The 21,272-nt window shown below is 49.3% G+C and overlaps 1 protein-coding gene across 2 annotated transcripts in view; it reads left to right on the top strand.

Moving 5' to 3' along the window:
* The first annotated feature begins 1,407 nt into the window (after positions 1-1,407).
* The window catches only part of LOC100119414 (nicotinic acetylcholine receptor alpha 7 subunit), a 79,909-nt gene continuing 60,044 nt past the window's right edge, over positions 1,408-21,272 (top strand). Inside the window, exons 1-2 of one of the 2 annotated variants that reach the window (XM_001603148.6) lie at positions 1,408-2,758; positions 16,402-16,544. In XM_001603148.6, the coding sequence (XP_001603198.2) occupies positions 2,710-2,758; positions 16,402-16,544 (192 nt within the window). In that variant the 5' untranslated portion in view covers positions 1,408-2,709. The remainder of the gene's footprint in view (positions 2,759-16,401; positions 16,545-21,272) is intronic. The other variant, XM_031922568.2, reaches the window with a different exon arrangement.

Here is a 21,272-nt window from a genome sequence, read left to right as displayed (position 1 = left end):
ACACGTACACAGACGTATTCGCGTCGACAAGACATACGGCGCGTGTTCCATTCAAAACAGCCTATACAGTCGGTATCCGTCTTGAGGAGCCGAGAAGACGGACGATACTCGAGATAAAAACGGCGCGCGGGTACGGAAGGAAGGATTTGGCCCCTGTCTCGCGGCGCATTACTCCTCGAGGCTCCGGAATTTCAAATTCACAGCGCACACACATCGCTTGTACACCTATACAAGCTTGTTTGTGCGCAGCTTCTTTGCCGAAGTATCTATAGCTCGCAAACCACATTTTTTACACGTTCAATAATCAAAGACAAACGATTCCTTCATCTTCGAAACGAAAACAGAGCAGGAGGAAAAAAGACAAGACGTCCACGAGCAAACACGCGCGTAAAGCCCACGGCTCGTCGAACTTTGCGCGCCAAGTCAACACGCGCGCGCTCTCTCTCTCTCTCTCTCTCTCTCTCTCTCTCTCTCTCAGAGCTGCGTTCAAGAGCCGCGCGTTTGCATCCCACGCACCGAGCGCTCTCCAACGGCTCCGCGAGCGAAAAAACAGCGGTTTCGCGACCTTATCGGAGCTGCGTTAAACGCAGTCGCGCCGTTACGATAAGCCGAAGGGAGAAAATGAGCTCGCACGCTGCTGGCGCGTAAGGCGCGCAGGAAAAAGCAAAAAGACGGGGCGAGAGAAAGAGAGAGAGAGAGAGAGAGAGAGAGAGAGAGAGAGAGAGAGACGAGGGAGCGGAGGAAGCATCGGAGATATAGAGAGCCGGAGAGGGAGCGAGAGAGATATGGGGAGGGGTGCAGTGGCGGGGGGTTGCAGCCGCGATAGGGGGGCGAACTGCAGAACGAGCGAGAGAGGCTGAATTTTAGAGCGGGAGCCGCGCACACGGCGGCACACTGGCCAGGGGAAGGCAGCAGCCGCCGCCGCTGGTGTGCGCCACCCACATGACGGCGGCGGCGGCGCAAAGTAAAAAGCTCGAGCGAGATATATTAATGAGGGGGAGAGAGAGAGAGAGAGAGAGTCGCGTAATAAGGTGCACCCACACACAGCTGCGAGCGCGCGCCCGCGTGTAGGTCAGAGAGTGTCGGAGCGAGATAAAAGTCGTGGAGGAGGCTGCTGTGTGCGCGCGCGCGCGTGTGTATGTGCGTGTGGCTGGAACCTTCCCGCTTGGCTGGGCTCCCCTCTCGCGAGCGCGGACGAGGGGCGATCCGGAGAGAGGCTGCGCAGCTCTCCGCGAGAGAGCTCAGTCTGGCACTGCTCTGGCGTTACGAGGATCGCTCCCTCTCTCTCCCGCGCGCCGTGTATACTTTTTATGTTCTCCCTCGCGCTGCAGCCTGTCCTCTCTCTCTCTCTCTCTCTCTCTCCGCGCATCGGCAGCAGCCGCGCAGACTCGGTCTCGCCCCTCTCCGGAGAGCGCACTCTGGCGCGCGCGGCGCCGTCTTCGTCGACGGCCCAACAGTCGTCGACGCACAGCCAGTCGCGGAGAGACGCACGGATCGAGAGAGCGAAACGCAGAGAGAGAGAGAGAGAGAGAGAGAGAGAGAGAGAGAGAGAGAGAGAGAGAGAGCTGGGGTGGCCGATGCGACAACCGCTGACAGCGCTCTGTCCCGCAGCCGTCGTCGGAGCTTGCGAGGACGCAACAGTGCTTCGCGCGCAGAGCCACTGCCATCACTGAGGGAGCAGCAGCAGGAGGAGGAGGTGGAGGGAACGCACGCGCCCGTTATCTCGTCCGCGGCGCGGTGCGATACACGCGCAAAGCTCGATTGATTTCTACTGCAACGCTGCCGCTCTCTCGAGCGCTGCAGCGCACACGGCTCTCCGGGATGAACCGCGGCGCGTGACGTTCGCGAGTGCGGCACCAGCAGCACCGGAGCAGCAGAGCCGAGCGGGATGATCGCCACGGCGACGAGGAGGAGGAGGCAGCAGTCCGCGTGTGTTTTTATTCAGTGAGAGCACGGGAGATCTCCGCCTGCAGAGAGAGAGAGAGAGAGAGAGAGAGAGAGAGAGAGAGAGAGAGAGCCCGATCGATTGCGCGCGCGCGCGCTCGCGCCCGGCCGACGAGTGCGCGACAGAGAGAGCGAGGGAGTCGCGAAGTTCAAGGATGTCGAGGCGAGCTTCGCCCGCAGAGGATGACGAGTTCGAGCTCTGGCAGCAGTGCTATTCCGCTGGACCGTCAGCATCAGCAGCCTCGCCGTTGTTGTTGTCGTTGTCGTCGTCGTCGAGCAGCTGCTCCGCCGCCGTGTCGTCTCGCACGAGCAGCAGCTGCGTCAGCAGCAGCAACAGTAGCACGCGGCCCGCAGCAGCAGCTACTCCGGCGCACGCACGGGCTAACTGACTTCTCCGGGGGCAGGGAGAGGGACAAAGACACGAGGACGATCATGCAGATCCACTGCAGCAGCGCCAAAAGCAGCAGCGGACGAGCAAAGGGCCGCTCATCGCAGCAGCCCAGGGCCCAAGCCCACCCCCCGAGGCACTGAGACAGAGAGACTTTACTGCTCGACGAGCTACTGAGTCGCGCGCGACAGTAACCTGTTCTACGTAGGCTGACAGAGAGAAGAGAGCTGAGAGCGAGGAGCCTCAGCCGCACATAGACTCACCGAGAGCTCGCGCGGCCGAGCTGCCCGAGCCGGCACGAGGAGTCCTGCAGAAGGCCTGCAGTAGCAGCAGCAGCAGCAGCGGTTCAGCTCTCGTTCGAGCCAGACGACGGGAACATGAGAGGAGGCTGGACTCTCATGGCGGCGATCGCCCTGGCTGCGTCGGGTGAGTCGATCCACGCACACGCACTATATATATATATATATACCTACACTCGCTCTCACACACGCACACGCACACACACACTCGCGCGTCTATATCGACTCGATATAGCACGCGCGCGCTCTCTCTCCTGCGTCGAGAGCTGCGCCACTTTCACACACGCACACGCGCGGCCTGGCACACATACGTATACCTGCTGCCGGACGAGAGAGACATACGAGCTTGAACAGCTGCGCGCGGAGCCTGCGATTTTTCGAGGGCATAAAACGTCCCTGTGCGTGCAGAGTGCACGCGCTGTGCTCTCGGGATCTTGAAAAACGAGACTTAAGGTCGCGCTCGATCGTTGCGGGGCTTATTCGGCGGAGAGCTGCAGCAGCTGCTGCTTCGCACGCGTTATACCTCGGCTCCGATGCAAGGGGCTTCCGGAAGGTGCAGTGCGCGTATGTGTATTATAGAGTCGCTCGACCTAGACCTTCGTCGCCATAGAGTCTCCTGTGCACGCGCGCGCGCGCGCGCGAAATTCACTAACATATAGCTATGACGCGCCGGAAGCAGCTGCCCGCGCGTATTTCAAAGTAAGGAAAGTACGAGCTCTCTCTCTCTCTCGTCCGTCCGATATTACGTTATATACGTATATGTGCCGGCACACTGCGGCGCTGTGACACTGACACAATCGTGTATACACGAAGGGAGGAGAGATACGTCGAAGACACCCCCCGTCGTCGGCGTAAGGATGATGCATCGGATCTGTGCGTATGAGACGATCTGGGCTGCGGGAGGAGGGAAAAGTTTGTTCCGGGGATATACCCTGTCCACTCGAGATACTTTTTCCCTCGATTTTGATCAGTGTCAATGTTTGCGCGCGCGCTTCGTTGCCGCTGTCAGTTTTAATTCGCTGTACCTAATTGTTATTGGTTCTGGCGCTGGTGAAATATTTCCGGGGGTAGATTATGCCTGTACAAAGCTGTGCGTCGTTCTCTGCTGCTCTGTGTTGCTCAGTTCGATCGGTTAGAATATATAACCGACCTTGAAACGCGAGAGTAGAGAAACACACGGATCTAACCTCGAAGTGTGCGCGTCGTTGGAAAGTTGGCTCTCGCTTCACCGTTTTTTTCACTATGCTTCGAGCTTGTCACAAGGCAGAGCCTTTCTCAAACTTGCTTTCTAACTTGATGAATATTGAAATTTCTCCGCCTACTCCCGAGGCATTTACAGAGCCAATATTTGTCGCTTAGCGTATAATACAAACATACGCCTAAATTAATATCGGAATAAAAGTAACCGCGAAAATTCTCGAAAGGTCCGAAAATCCAAAGCTGTTGCAGCTGCAGCTGAACAGGGTTAACGCGGAAACACGTTTCCAGCGCGGCGCGTGGCCTTGTATACACACGCGTACCTCACGCACATGTGGTTATCCGTACGTATACACACAGGCCGTCGCTCACTGCAGACTGGCATAGAGGATATCGGCTTTTGACTCATCGCTCTTCTTATATCGCACTCCTGCAAGCTTTTTCTCCGTGCCCCTCTTTCTTTATTATTATTTTATAATAATCATAGCTCGTTTTCTTTCGCGGACGCTGCACTTTTCTCCCGCTTCTTATTCTCCGCTATATGTCTCTCTCTCTCTCTCTCTCTCTCTCTCTCTCGGGCTAATGGAGTCGTTGTTGCCGCGCGTTTATATATATAGTGTACAGTGGACGAGCGCGAGGGGAGGGAAATTTGTTCCGCGGAATTATCGGAAAAAGTTGCTCCTTTTGAGTCTGCCGTTCACTCTCTGCGAGCATAAATATATACACCTCGTCGTATTCAAGAGAGTCGTCGGTTTAAATTCACACTGCTACAGCGCGTATTTTATCGCTGGATTTAATTAGCCCGCGGCTCGCGTCAGAGAGGCGACATCAGATAGATAGAGAGAGAGAGAGAGAGAGAGAGAGAGAGAGAGAGAGAGAGAGAGAGAGAGAAGGTAAACTCTGTTCCGTGGATCCCGCGGGGCATCTTGTAAAACGGTAAAACGCACCCCTCTGTTTTATATCCGGGCATATAGCGACAAAGCGTTGAAGAACGAAAAAAAAAAAATAGAGGTACACACAGACGGTGCGACAACACGTATCAGCGCATACAGCCCGCGGATTCGGAGGCGCGAGTGTCGTCGACCGATCGAGAGATCGTCGTTTCGAGGATATGTATAACAGCCGAAGGCTCGCAACACTTTCTCTCGAGTCCGCAGCGAAAGAATTAAACGCTCCTGGCTGCTTTGTCGCTGTCGCGTCTCGAGGACTTGGCAAGAGCAGTGTAAGCAGACGGAGCTGCCTGGCCCCGGGGCGCTGGTCTCCTGCAGCGCGAAGCAGCAGTGACACTCGTCCGCGCGCGCGCAAATTCAATTGCTCGCGGGGCCGTGTAAATTAGCCAGAGGAGTATTATGACGCAAGCGCGCTTTGAAAATTGCGAATTCGCATGCTAATGAGATTCAGCTTTTTCGCGCTGTTCCTCGGCAGCAGTGCGCGTCCTTCGCTCTATACTCTGTTTCTCGTGTACACTTTATTATTTCACCTCTGGCGAAGAAGAAAAGCTCGCGAGTCGAGTATACACACAGAGCGAGCGGTTCCGTTTCGCGGAATGATTATCAAGTGCGCGGTCCGCTGCTTTTTATACACACTGAGGAGTCGTCGTCGTCGGAGAGATGTTATTATACCCTTATGACTCGGTAATTATCGTCGGGGCGACTCGCGCTGCCAAGTTATTGAATATAAAGCTCCGCGTGTACAACACTCGCACGTGCAATTATAGCGCGTCTGCTCTTTCTCCCTTACTCTCTCTCTGTCTCTGATTTGAATATGAAATTTTGCGCCGATGTAGTTACCGCGCGAGGGGAAATTTTCATGCTAAATTGAGATTTCCCACCGTGGAATTTCAAATCACTTCGATGCAAGCTCGGCCCGCGCTTCAAAGGGAGGGAAAGTGCTTTTTTGCGAGCGAGCGAGCGCGCGCGCGGATTCGTTTGATCATTTGAGAATAATCGACTACGTCCGCGAGTCGTTAACCGAGAGTGGCTTGAATTATCGATGCGCGCCTCGCGCTCCCGATGTAAATATCCCGCGCGCTTCGTTAAATTCGAGATATGATATGAATTTCCTTCGAGGAAACTAAAAATATTCCAGGACAGAAAAATCAAAGGGAGAATCCGTCGAAACTTCGTTTGCTACGTTAAGTCATCGTTATTATAAACGCGAATGTGGGCAGCGATGCTATTTGAATAATAAATGCGTGATCGTTGGCGCGGCGAGAAATAATCGCGTTCGATTGAATTTTCGTCCACACAGTCCAGCGTCGCGCTGCAGCTGCGGTGGCGACGAGATGCGGTCACGTGTGCCGTTTGTCGCGCAACTATACCGCTGCTAAAACGAGAGCGCATTCGCACACGCTTGATTTTCTTACTCATCGATTCGCTCTGTTTATTTTTCCGATGAAGTATAGCGAGTGGACGGAGTGTAAATATAAGTCAGCGCACGTGTGCGTGTTTACCGGCTTATTTAGGCCGAGATTTTTCCTCAAGAATTGTGTCGGATGCACCATCCTTCCGCTGCGAGACCCACGCACACACACACACACACACACCCACACATACAGATTTAGATATAATGCAAGGAATACATAAAAATAATATGACATATCCAACATGTATTCGTGTGTAACAACATACGCTATACCACTATATTGTGCTCGGCGTTTTAAATGACAAGAGCTAAATCTGACCAACTAAAAGAAATGAAAACAAAACGAAAAAAAGAGTATGCAATTACGAAAAGCAATGATTAGTCGTAAACGTGCAATAAAATAACGAGAAACAGAAAACTATCCATGATGCAAGGAAAAGGAGAATACACTATACCATATAACTATATAATAAGACGCAAATTAACGAAAGAAAGCACGAAAAATGGAAAACACAAAGGGTTGACGGACACACGTTATACACACCATACACATGACTCTGTGTACACACGAGCACGTGCGCGCGTTGATGAGGACGAGGCAATGGCAGCTCTCGGCTATACGAGACAAGCAGCTCGAGTCTTGTCGCGGCCGTCTTTTCCTCATCCCTTCGTCGCACGCGCGCGCGCGTGATATATACCGCCGACGTGTAACTGATACGATAGCGCATATATGTACCGAGAGAGACACGCGAAACACCAGCCGCGCACAGTAAACCGACACGCGAGACGTGTATACGAGAGGGAGACACAAATTGACACCCTGTTTTCCATATGCGAAAAAAAATACGACTGTTTGACTTATTCCTGGGTCTACACACACGTGCATACACGCACGCACACACACACACATATATATATATATATATATATATAATAGAGATGTATACACATGCACATAAAACTGGGCGAGGTACCGCATCGATGGCGAGAGATGGCCTCGTTTCCAATGGAGAGCTTCTTCGACTATTCGACTGCGCGCGTTGGGTGTTTGTTCTTTGCGCGCGCTCAACGCTATGTCACGAGCTTCGAAAACTTTGCAATACCGCGCGCGAGCTTCGTCGTTCGAGCGTAGAGAGACGTAGAAAGTCTGTGTATATGCATGTGCGAGCGTATGCATATGTATATGTTGTAAAAGATTTGAAAGACGAGAGAGAAACGTGTGTATGATGCGTCGTAGGCGGAGGCTGGCTCCAAGTAGTGTATATAGTGTAAATATAATGTGACAACTGGGTCGCATAACGATCAAGTAGGTTTACATATAAAGCGCTTCTGGCATTCACTGCGAGCAGTAGAACGAGTCTGGCTGCGGTCAGACTCGCGCTTGATGCTTGAGTGTCGGGAACGAACTCGGGTAAATCACGTAGTGCAAAAAGTGCATTTAGTTTTCGTCGCGCGATATTAAAGTTCATAAATTTTGCTCGACGAAAGGAGTAGTATACGAAAAACGATCTCGGAATTTTCCCAAAGGCCCGCTAACAAGAAGAAAACGGGCGCGGTGTACATTAATCGATGTCGTTGTTTATCGGGCCGGAATCACCGGCACAAAATGAGCAGAGAGACTGCCTGCCTGAGCGCTATACATACCCCGCTGCTGGCAGCCGCACTAAATGCTCATTATGCAGGCCGCTGATGAGAGCGCGCGCGCGATGCGGCAGATCGAGCGTAATGCAATATCGCGATATGCCGAAGAAATTGTCGATTTAGCAGTATCCGGCTATTAGCTTCTCCGTCTAGCACCTTGAATTTCTCGAGCCTCTCGAGGTTTGTTGCGGCGGCGAGAGGCGTGTATTATTGTGCCCGACTGTGGGAATCGACAGCTGATGCGGACGAATTTCATAATCGAAACGTAATCGATGAGTCCAGGGAAGATACAAGCTCTTTGCAAGATCGAATCGATCGGTCAGGGTGTAATCCGTTTCGCCGAAATACATCCCCGCGTTATAAGCAAACGTAATCAATTCTCTCCTCTCTCTTGGCGTGTGTATCCGCGGATGAAATTTGTAAGGCATCAAAGGCCGGACAAATTGATCAGTCGGTCCGATCGCGATTTTATCATCGTAGGCTGGAAAGAGAAGTGCTCCGAAAAGTCTCTCTCCTCTTCCATTACAATTACAGCCGGCCACGATTCGTCACGGCCGTAAACCTCCATAATCCGCAGCGCGACGACTCAATTATCCAGCGTAACCGGCTTGATAGCCGCGCTCTTCTCCACTCGATCCGTCAGACGAACGAACGAGATAGAAGAAAGGAAATCGAGGGTCCGCAAACGATTGCTTTCCTAAAGGCCAATATCCGGCAGTGTGTGTTTCAAGATCCATACCGCGAGAGATCGAGCGCGCGCAAGGTTAATGACTGCAGACCCGAGAGAGAGAGAGAGAGAGAGAGAGAGAGAGAGAGAGAGAGAGAGAGAGAACGAGCAGGAGCTATAGCCGCCTGTCTTTTCCAATTTAGCCACTCATCGCATTGCCGAAGCGTTTGTCAATCGGCGAAATCGATGACACTCGTGTTCACGCGCGCGAACGCTATACGCCCCAGTCGAGAGCTTTGCCACTCGCCGCCTGCGCTGCTGCTGCGGCGCAATTAACGCGCGCCACCGCCTATACTTTGAAGTGGCCCAATCCATTATCGTCATAATCTTTGCTCTCCCACTCTATTTGTCGATCACGTCGCGCGCTCTCGTATACGCGTGTGTGCAGTGTTCGTTATAGTTAGAGACGCGATCGACGATTGGAATTTCCGAGGGCTGAGTGCGCAGCCGAGTGCGATCAGCGATTCGGAAGTAATGCGCCGTATAGCCGACTCGAAAATCGCGATAGGATATACGTAATGAGAAATTATGATGCTTTTTGCGAGTGATCGATCAGGTGTGTGCGCGTGTACGATGGGGAAATAAAATATAGTAGGATTATCGGCTGGTAAGCAGCAGCTGCAGTGCAATCGTGTACCGAAATATTGAACGTACCGGTCGTAATGGCTTTGTCGATAATTGTTAACGCCGTGCGAACGCGTTACAAGATATAAAAGCTACTTTTCCCTGCAAAAAGCAGCCGCGAATAATAATAATAATTCTCGCTCCGGGATCGCGGTCGGTGAAAAAAAGCTTGAAACGTACCTAATGAAAAAGTACCTACAATGGATGCGGAAAAAATAATCAATTCCCCGAAAGTTTGAGGCTGACCTAGTCTACTCCGTGGCAGTAGAGCGCTCGCTGAAATATGTCTTGAAAAAATGAATTTTGACTCGTTCTCGCGCGAGGCGCACTCTCGGAAATTCGTGCGCAGGAGAGAGTATATATAACGCGCATGATGTACACACATATTCGTAAAAAAGTTTGTTCGCCAGTAAAACTTTAACGTTCAGCGTAGACGACGTGTTATCGGCCCGACGACTACTACCACTACCACTGCTATACTGCCGTCGGGGCATATGACACACACGTACACACACCGGCGCGAAAAACACGAGGGCCTCTCGCAGTTCGCAAAAGTTAGGAAAACTCTGGCACAGATGGCATCCTTCCATATGACGCGCACCATTACACATTACATTTTTTTCCTATTAACCTCTTTGTGCGCGCGCGAGAAAGACGGTGCAGCGTACTTATATATACCCACCGCGCTCTCTGCTTACTCGCGCAAGTGTTTTTATAAGCTGCGGGGAAAAATATTTTCGAGCTTGTATAATTCTCGGGTGGGAATGCGGGAACAAAGTGAAGACGCTGTGGAGTTCCGGCTGACCTTGATATCATAGCGTAGTGACGAAAATTGAAAAGCACTCTCTAGCGCGAGGAGAGAGAGAGAGAGAAAGAGAGAGAGAGAGAGAGGGGGGAAAATTCGTCCGGTCGTAAATCACGTTCTTTGATTCGCGCGGCCGCCGAGAAAAATATCGTCATTATAAACGCGCTCGCGATAAAACAACGTCAAAAATTCTGCAATAACAGCCAGCGCGTCTACTGTATAAAAAGCTGCGCGCGCGCGCGCGAATCCAAAGGGATACAAACATCGTTATCGTAAAGCATCGCGAGGATGCAATGCAGTGCAGAAGTCGGCGACGCGCAAGAGGAAAAAAAAGAAGAAAACAGAGGCGAAAGCGAGAGATAGTCGAAACACGAGGGTCTGAAACGCATAAATTAGAATAAATCCTCGAGTCGAGCTCTTCTGCTATATAGCCGCGAGTCATAAAATTTCGTCAAGCGTAATAAATGCATATTCGCAAAATTTCCGCGGTATAGCGGATTCGTAAATCACGCGCTAATGTCGCGCGTTGCCGCGCGCAAACTTTCCTATATAAAGAATTACCGCGCGTATACTCGCCTATACGTTTTTCGGTAAAAGCTCGAGCGCGCGTTGTTTTGAGTCTAGCCGCGCGCGCATGTGTCTGCTGATGCACATCGTTACACGTCGAGCAGCAGTGGCGGCAGCGGTGGCGGCTGCTACTGCTGGTGGATCGATCGACCCGTGTGTCAGGGACATGAATTCGCAAGAGACCAGCCGCACACCGAGTCAAGAACGGAGTTCACAGTTCAGCGACCCTCTCCGCGTGTTTCGCGAGGGAGAGAGAGAGCTAGCTCCAGGATATACGCGTTTGGTCGGGGCTACGCCTTTCATCCGGGAAACTCGAGCTCTATAACCGTGTTCTATGGCGTGTTGGGAAAACGTTGATGCCTTGCATTAGGGACCGATTCATGGGCGGTTTTTCTTCGGGGGAGTGAATGAAGCGTTTGCCACATTGAGGGTAGAGAGAATGTGAGATTTACTTTGATTCGTTTCCTCGCGACCTATCGGTTTTAAGTAGTTATCTCCGAGTTACGTCAGACGGCCAGAACGAGATTTATGAATCCGGGGAAAAGAACGATGGAATTTTGAATTTTTCTTGATTCTTGACTATCTCGGAGGCACGGAAGGAACTTTGTACACACATTCGTGGGCGGTACACGTCGTATCGATTTCCGATGAAATTCATCGCGCAAGAGGCTGCTTGCTACAAGTTTGTCAACGTAACGTGAGCTCTTTGCGATAATGACGATCCATTATAACGAGGGGAGACGGGCGAAAGCTCATTTCGGCGAATTGAACTAATAAACTATACACTGCCTGCATTCGAGAATCATGACTGTGACGCATAAGTGCAGTGAAATTATAAAAATACACTTCCGTGCGCACGATCCAATCGGCTTCAGAATTCTCACGAAAAATTCTGTTTGCGTACACGCTCGTCGCGCATCGCAAATATTGCCGAATAAAAGAGAAAAAAAATGAATCGTCAAGCCAGCAATATACACATCGTGATTACACATGCAATAAAAGTCCTACACAGCATCGCGCGCATATTAACCGAGCGACGCGTTTTGCGAAATATCAAAGCACACAGCCACGGCACGTACGTGGATTTTCTTAAAAAAAAAAAATTCTCCTCTGACACACGCGTTCCGCATCAGCGATAATGCGTGTATACAGCGCGCCAAGATAGAAATCAACGCGCAGCTAATATCACTCTCGGGGGCGTGTGTGCATTGGCATCGCGAAAAAAGAGAGACTCGGAGATTACATCGACGTGTAAATACACGTGCGCGCATCGGACGTATTTTTTCAATTTAGCCTCGGTCCGTCCATCCGTCTGGTATGTCTGTGCGGCGGCCAAGAGCTGGCCTTAAAGCCAGAGCCAGAGCAACATTTGAGTAATGCCAATTTGGAAATTGAGAAAACCGCGCGGCGCGCTACGGCGTCGCGCTGCCAAAAGCTAAGCGTCGCGATGCAAATCGATAATCGCAGTAGGTCAGGCCCTGACATGAAACTGTGCCAAAGTCCCCCGCCACCGCTTTTCTCGCATTCGCCAAGGATCTTCCGCTCTTCCCCCTCTCCCCTCCTATATCCCTCTGTGTACAGTGCGCCGTGCGTCGTGCGCGCGCCTCCGCGCCTTTTTCAATCTTCTCGTTTTGCTAATTTCCCGTGCGCGTGTGATACGGAGGCTGTGGAGAGTTATTTAGAGTTTAAAGGCGAGAATTTCGTAGTGCTTTTTATATTTGGGAGTCAGCTTTGGCTATATTGACTGGCGTTTGGCAGATGTTATGGAATCAGCAATAAATGAACATTTTATAAAGTAAATTTTGCTCTTCAATTAAGCAATTCCTATACAGTTGAATAAATTTTAAGATAAGTCGATAAGTATTCGCCGGCAAATCTTCGTCTCTCACACGACTGCACCTCAAACTTTAAGAGCTAATTAAAGCTTACACCTAATACAGAGTATATCCCGGGCGAAAAACGAAGTACCTGCAGCCTGCATCGCTCGGCGCATTGCGCGACATAAGAAGTAAAGTAAAGCGTCCAAATTACTCAAAGTCCATCGTAAAAAGCCGGTCCAATTTCTTCTTCATCTCGAGGCCGCGGACGCGATATCGCCTGCTGGTGCGAAAAACCGTCGGCCGACCAGCCGCATATATATACCTACTCTATGCGTCAAAGCATGTGTATACGTCGCGCCAAGCGTAGCGGGAAAAAAGCACGACGAGTCCGCAGCAGCAGCAGCAGCAGCCGAGACTAAAAATATATAAAAACGCGTTAGAGCGAATATACAGCTTATTTCACTGCAGCGTCGTTTTTTTTCCGTCGACTGCGGAGCTCGTCGATCAGCTTCCTTTCCGAAATTAGAGCGCGAGCTTATCAAGGAGTTTCGCGCTCTTCGAACTACGTGTTTGCACTTCGACCTTTTCTACTTCCGCCGATGTGTTCTTTTCTTTTTCCTTCTTCTCGCCATGTACAAGAAAAAATGCAGGACGAGTCTTATTACAGAGCCGATATAGCTATACATACGTCGCGCATACACGAGCACTCGCAAGAGTCTAGTGCAATTATTTATGTGCAGTTATTAGCCCGGCCCGTAGAGATTGATTTTTAATTGCGCTGCACCGCGGCCGCGTATTTCTGCAGTCGCAGCAGACAGCAGACAGCTTATAGTCCGCGGCTTTTTTCGCCGAGCGGGCTTTTTGCGCAGTCCACTGCTGCCGTCGCTTTTTGCCGGAAAATCCTCCAACTTTGCAGCTTGGGAAATATAAATAGAGAACGTGTTTATATAGGCACTCGGCCGCTGGCTCGCGTTAACGAGTTAAAGATTTGTGCTGAGCGCGCTAATTATTGGATCAAATGCGGAATAATTCGTAATTGGAATAAGAGTTAGCTATGTGTGTTTGAATTTTGTATAAATCTCGGCTCGGCCGAGCTTTGCCGGTCCCCGCGAGTACGCTTTGGCTGACTCGAAATAAGTAATTAAAATTTTTTTAGTCGACGACCGAGATTCGAAGAGAAGGAGAAAGAAATCTCTCTCGGCTCTGTGTGTTATACACTCGCGCGCTCGGTCAGTGATTATCGATTTTTAATTGCTTTAACTTAAATGTCCTTAAATCAAGATCAAAGCGCGCCGACGGGTGTATCGAACGATTTCGACGTTTAGCCGCGAGCGGCCGCCGTTGTTTACTATAAAATTTCCAAATTCAGCAAAGCCTTTTAACCCACATGCAATCCCCGAATTCTCGCGTGCAACGTGTACCGCGCTGTATTCGAAAACAAGAGCGGCGAGAGTCGAAAAATAAAAACGCCACACTACGTCAAACACGACAAAAGTATATAAAGTCTCTCCAGGGCCAGACTCGGCAGCGCGAAGAATGCCGCACACATAGACACGTGCGCGCACTTCGAGAGTGCAGCGCGCGAGCTTTAATTACTTCCGCGCGCGAGAGCTTCACACAGTGTAGAAGCGTATAGTCGAGGGATAGGCCGCTGCAGCATAGAGGACGACTCTGTGTCGCTGCTGGGCTAAAACTGACGGACGGACGGACGAGGTGAACGCGCCGCCGAAAATTGCCAGACCCGAGCATCCGTTTGAGCGCGCCGCTGAATGGCCGGCCGAGCAATTGCATTTCGTCAGGAGACATGGGAAAGTATAAGGATAAGGCTCGGATGGACAGATATGTAGGGCGAAGGGTGAAAGAGAGAGATAGATAGATAGATAGGTCTTTATTTGCTAAGGCAAAAAAAAATAATACAATTAAGGTCACATAGACTATGTCGCTACAGTCTAACAAAATTATAAAATACAATATATACAAATATCGTCACATATAATGACGATAATAAGAGAGAGAGAGAGAGAGAGAGAGAGAGAGAGAGAGAGAGAGAGAGAGAGAGAGAGAGAGAGAGAGAGAGAGAGAGAGAGAGAGAGAGAGATTAAACCGATTTGGTATTCTGGAGGACGACTGCTTATACGCGTGGGCACGGCGTGAATGTTAATGGGGATTTTCAATTTTTCGAGAGGAGCCACCGGGGTTTGCTGTTTGCTGGCGTCGCTCCTTTGAATCGCGAGGGAGGCTGATTCAGGTAGATTTTACGCGAAATTACGTGTAGGCTGCACCTGGTAGTGCGGGGGAGTTGTATGGTTCAATTGAAATTACTTTTATACGCCGCTGCCTTTTTTACCGTTAATGATTGACGCTGAAAATTTGCTAAAGAGAGTTAGACTGGAAACGCAACTGCGGTTGATTCGGTAAAGCTCGCGCGTCTCTTGTACATGCAGATCGCCTCGAAAAAAGATATCCACACAGCGAGCGGTTATTCTTGACTGCTTAGGATCATGGCGGCGGTGCGCGCCAAATGCAATTCGCTCCGTAACTAGCCGCGTGAAACTGGGTCATAGAAGTGGTCAATTGGAATGCGGCCTGCGGAATGTACAATGATGCTTTTTGAGAGGCTAGTTAGGGGTATATAGGAAGGGAAAAACTTGCAAAGAGCTTGTTATTCGCGCAATGCGATTACGCTGCAGCCGGCGAGTGCACTTTAGGTACAGTGATATTATATTAGACGTTCGCATTGTTTGAAAATTAAACAGATCGCTAAAACGTCTCGTAAATCTCGCGAAGAAAGCATCTCCCTCGATGCACAATAAACGCAAGCCGAAGCCGCGATCCAGTATCAATTAAAACAATCAGCCATTATTTAACCTAAAAGCCCCATTTGTATTCCGAAGAAGGGTGTGCGGAAAGCAGACGTCGGACAAAAAGCGCGTGCCACACAGAGCATCAGCAGTAAATAACGGTATAGCGTAGTCGCGGCGGTATACTGGAAAAACTTCACTCGCGTGTACGACTCCGCAGCAATTAAATAAAAGCTATGCACAAAAGCGCGGGCGAAACATTAGTTCGCTGCGGACGCGCTCTCTTGGTGCGTTCCATAAATTTCGCGCTATCGCTGCTGTATACACACGCTGCGGGCGCGAGTTACTTATTCTTCGCGCTCTCTCGCTCAGAAAAGGGAGTAGTGCTACTGCTACCGCTGCTGCTGTCGCAACAACAATTATTTTGCGGCGCATTTAGCTGTACATACACTCGCGCGTATACAGCTCGAGCTCGCATCAGTATTTTGCTGAGAGAGAGAGAGAGAGAGAGAGAGAGAGAGAGAGAGAGAGAGAGAGAGAGAGAGAGAGAGTGAAAAAGGGTAGTGCAAAGTTTTCGAAGCCATGACAATGAGGGAGAGGGTGGGAGAGAGGGCCGTTTAGAGTCCATTAAAAGCCGAGAGAGGAGTCGCTGAAAAAACGCAAGAGAGAGTGAGTGAGAGAGAGAGAGAGAGAGAGAGAGAGAGAGAGAGAGAGAGAGGACCGACAGATAAGATAAGAGTCGCTCGAGCTCGCGACAATGCGCTCCGCGCGCGCAAGAGAGAGCGTATAACACACGTGCGGGGCGGTGGCGGCCTCGTTACGCTACCCCACCACCGCCACCACTACCGCTACAGCTCTAGAGTCGTTATTTTTTCGCCGTTGTTTTTATGCCTCTCTCTCGCTCTCTCGCTCTCATCTTTCTCTCGCGAGAAATAAACGACTGGAGAGAGCGATGCTGCCAAGAGGAAACGACGCCATCGCTGCCCACTGTGCATAGGTGTATGTGTATACACCAGATATAAGCGCGAATACCACACACACTCGGTCATTATACTCTCGAGTGGGTGGGAGACTGGGACTTGGCGATACACTATACTTGTGACAAAACGAAAAAAAAACCACAACAAACAAACAAACAAACTATAAGAGATAAGAAAACGACAACGACGAGAGGGGCTAGGGATAAAAGAAAAATATTGAGATTGTGAATGTGAATTCGGTCAGGGCTGGTAAGTGGCGGCTTTCACGAGAAGAAGCTGCTAAACGACCTGCTGGATTCGTACAACGTGCTGGAGCGCCCGGTCCAAAATGAGTCCGATCCCCTACAGCTGAGCTTCGGCCTTACGCTTATGCAAATTATTGACGTTGTAAGTTTGACACGAACAGAACCAACCAAAAGATCATTTTTGTTACAAACAGTATTATTATTATTATTATTATTATTATTATTATCCTTATTACATTGTTTTCGTGTGGAGTACCTATACTTTTTTATGCCTTTATTTGCTGACTCACCACTCATCCGCCGCAATACACACACTATCCACGATTCATCAGCGTCTTTATTATATGCGCATTACATTTTATTCACATTTTTATATACACATACTACACAACAAGAGAGACACACAGACGCACAGGCGGCATTGATCCTTTATTTGCGTGTTGTTCTTTTCTCTGCTTGTTTCTATCGTGTTTTCAAACTACTTTTTTTTCTTCTTATGTACTATATATAAATATGACTCCTGCATTGCCCTGGCACCACCAGCGTGTATACACCTCTCGCCCTTCCCCATAGCAGCCGTCGCCGCGCGCAATTATTCCGATGCAGTATAGTCGCGGGGAAAAAAGCTCGCGCGAAAACAAAAGTATATTTCTTCGGAGAAGTTCGAACCGCGTTTTCTTCACTAGTATAAGCAGTTGTTGTTGTTATAGACTGGAAAGCTGGGAAGCTTTGAATTCATTGACAGTTGCGCGGCGCGGCTTCGGACGAGTTGCGAGAATTTTTAATGAAATGCAGCAGATTGCAGCATCATGTCGCTATATCTCGATCGGTCGCTGCAATCGAGCGAAGTTTTCGCGAGAGAGTAAATAATAAATGTCGGCTGTATAACGTTCGCGGACGGGCAGTGACCGCGATTAATTAGCTCTGCTTTCGGTACTCGAGATAAATCGAGCGAGTAGTTACGAAAGGAGCTACGCGTTCGAAGGTAAACGGGGTACGAAAGTTTCTTTTGGCCTCGTTATTTACGAGGGTAAATATTTTCCAACTTGTTTACGCGCCAACCAAATGAGCTTCCATATTCCGTCGTTTTATTCTAATCAGTCGCTCTCGTTCTACACAAATAAAGATGCGCTAGTCCAACCAAATGAGCTTCCATATTCCGTCGTTTTATTCTAATCAGTCGCTCTCGTTCTACACAAATAAAGATGCGCTAGTATGTGTATACAACATTGCCAGAGGATTCATTGTGCCCCAAATTTTGAAATTTGTATCACACGCGATTAAAAAATACATAACGCTCCGTTCGACAGGCGAGTAAGAAAATAAACAAAACTACCATACGCGCACACGTACAACGTATTGATTCGGTGACGACAGCACACACACAGCCGCGCGACACGTGGCAATTTGATTTCTCCCTCCCGGTGATTTTCGTCGTTGCAGCTTTGTTTCAGCGTCGCTGCAGCTCGCTTGATATTACACTCATCAAAACACGATCCATTCGTCACTCGAGTCTACGACATTCTTTCGTCGGTACGGGGACTCTTATTTTCGCGTCGTTCGTTTTAATTTTTTATCAATTTGCCTCCCCTATTAAACCCGGACGATTTTTCATTCGGTGCTATACAAAAGCCGTTATTGCAATTTAATCTCGATTCGACCTAATCGATTTCGAATACCTCTCGCGCACTTCTTTTAATTTTCTCCTCCGCCCCCGCGCGCGAATCCGCACGGCTCCTTTCGATTCCCATCTCACACTCTATGAACTCATGCCATCAGTTGCTTTTTATTTATTATTACAGTAAACATCAGCGGGCATCCCGGCCATGTCTTTTTTATCTGTATCTTACGTACTGTAGAAGCATTGATTTGTACTATACGAAAGCTCCCTTGTTGCGTTTCGATTGAGTGAAAAGTTTGTTTTTCTTTTCTTCTTCTCCTTATATTTTTGTCTCGATCTGAAGCTGTGCCAGTAGGATTCGACGGGGCGACGGTAGACTGGAGCGCGGAGAGAAGCGAGTGTGCTTTTTTCTCATTCAAATATTTGCCCTCATGTGCACATGCGGGACAAAGTTGCCGTTTGATTTTTTCTTTTCGTCGTCGCCGTGTGTGTTTGCGCGCATGCGCGCGTGTAAACACGTGTCGCGCGTGGCGTATAAGGTTATTGCGTTCGATTGTGCAAATACTTTGATCGGCCGCCCGTGAATAATTTATAAATATAATCGGGATCGGGAATCACGCGTGTCGAGAGTTATTGCAGCGGGAGTAAATTATAATTCGAATTAATTGACGTTGCGCCCACGCGATATGATAAGCGAGCTTTTATTTGTTCGCCCAGCTCTAGTATCGCCCCGTGTCTGCATTTGCACTTTTTTTTACTACTGCACCTTTATTTCATTTGAGAGTTCTCTTTGAGCTACATGGTTATTTTCATTGATTACGTTTGCACTATTATTATATATTATACTGTAAACATCCTTAACACAGGAGTATACTTTCGACTTGCTAACGTATTACATATCTATATCTGTGTATATCGAACTTTGATATTCTTATATTATATATTATATATCTTGTATTTGCGCGTTTCTTTTGTGTCTTGTGACTATATACCCTTGTAACAACCCTGTTTTGATCTTAGAGACATTTTTGCGACGTTGTCTAACAATTATATAAAAAATTTCCATATATCGATTTGAATTTCAAAACGTAGCACTACTCTTCCAGTATATCTAATATGACGGACTTATATATACACTCGATACACTCACGATGAATACGACAAGTTATAACAATAATAAAGGAAACAAACAAAAGGGTATAAGGAGAAAAATCTCGAGGAATATTTGAAAGAAACAGTGTAAACGTGCTCAATGCGCGCCACACGAGCATCTTGAAAGATATAATGATCTCCTGCGAGGCCAAGAGTATTATAGCCGATCGCACCAACCCGTTTCCTGCAAAATCGCCGTAAAAATGTGTATGAAATCCCGGCCGCGGATGAAGCTTTTCAATTCTCCTCTTCCTTTCCGGCGCCACTGTGTACTCCCCCCTCCGATCCTGCGTCGTCGTATTTTGCTCTCGCCCCCCGCTTGGCGCAGACGAAAATTTACAGATTTGTACTCGCTGCTCGGCCGATATTGGACACGAGATATAACGCGCCGATGCCCAGTAAAAAATAACGCGTTTCGTCTCGCGCGAATATGCCCCTCATCCTCTGTGTGTGTGTGTGTGTGGATCAGTGTTGATACTCGCGCTAACGGACTTATGATATTCGTATTTTTCAAACGATGTACTGCGAGCTTTGTTTATACGTTTCGAAGATCTTTCGATCGGGAGAAACTCGAGCTACTTAATTATTTCCTTCTTAGGGCAAAGTTACGGAGTCGGAAGTTCCACGCGAGTAGTCGCGCTCGAGCTCACGTCAGACATCTCCGCGTGTAAATTATTAAAAATTCCGAGTGGCAAGATGAACAACACAGTCGAGGTAGCCGAACGGGGAAAGATGCGCTGTTGTGTATAGATACTGCTCTAGGGTTATTGGCACTGCATTCGACATTTGGCATCCTCTTAACTCTCGGAGGAGCAATTGCTTTTGAAAGACTTGGCTTCCAGCTCGCGGAATGAGGCATCTCTTCTCTCGAGATCTGACGATAGCTATCGATTTATTTGTTTCAACTTTTCTCTCGCTCACTCTCTTTTGTAAAATACACGGTAATCCCTTTCGCATGAAATTGGGATGCTACTTATGAGCCTTTTTTGAAAGTCCCGCGCTATCGCAATCGCGGCGGCATTCGCGAGTAGAGACGGATCTCCCCTTGTTCTCTCTGAAACTTTAAGAAATTTTCTATACGTCGTGCACTCCTCTCTCTCTCTCTCTCTCTCTCTCTCTCTCTCTCTCTCTCTCTCTCTCTCTCTCTCTTTGTCGAGTCGGCCCTTTGCCCTGCTCGTGGAATCGCAGTCGTCATTTTTAAACTATAAATCCCTTAGTTGCGCGCCGCTTCACAAAAGTCTCTTCCCGTCGTAAGATCCTCATGAAGTACCTACAGCTGCGGAGCAGAGTAAAAGCGAAGAGAGAAAGAGAGAGAGAGAGAAAGCCGCTTCCGATACGACGGACGAGCTCGGTACCGATACAGGCCTTTGAAAAGCCTCGCGATAATTAGCCGAGAGACAGAGCCGATACACAATCCGGTAATAAGACCGCCGCGCGTATACGCCCACCTTTTTCAAAAGCACAGGGCTGTCCATTCTTTCGGCTGATGTATACGAGTCGACTCGCGAGCTTCTGGCTGGCGTAGGGAGAGAGAAAGAGAGAGAGAGGCCATAATCTGAGTAATGACGCTGCTAGTCGCGCAACCTCGCAATTAGCACTGGGAGGGACGCGCGCACATTCTCGCCCACGAGCGGAGCAGGCCTCCCCCTCTCCACTCAACGGCACACAGTCGGAGAGGTCGAGCCACAGATATAACATCATCTCTCTCTCTCTCTCTCTCCTCCTTCTGCTCATAGCAGCATTCCTGGCGCGACCGCAATACGCCGCCGTTGCTGATGCCGCTGCTTCTGGTGCATCGACCCGCCGAAATATCCGCAGACTGAAGCGGATTCCTCGCTTTGCTACGAGAGCTGCCATCTTCTCGTTTTTTCTCTCTTTCCATGTGCCTTTTCGAGGAGGGAATAAGGCGAAAAAAAATCGCTGCGAATACATCCAAACTGCAGCGCTCGCTAGTTCGACGTTGATTTCCGCATGTGGGCGGAAAAGCGCACGGCTGCATGGATAGGAGCTTTGCGCGGGAGCGTTTGTCGCGAGGAGGCTCGTTGCGAGAGTTTTCTTTTTTTTTCGTCAAATTTATCGCTGAAAATACTTCTCCGT

The sequence above is a fragment of the Nasonia vitripennis genome, chromosome 2, assembly GCF_009193385.2.
Source record: "Nasonia vitripennis strain AsymCx chromosome 2, Nvit_psr_1.1, whole genome shotgun sequence".
Taxonomy (NCBI): Eukaryota; Metazoa; Arthropoda; class Insecta; order Hymenoptera; family Pteromalidae; genus Nasonia; species Nasonia vitripennis.
This window is presented reverse-complemented; position numbering and strand designations above follow the sequence as displayed.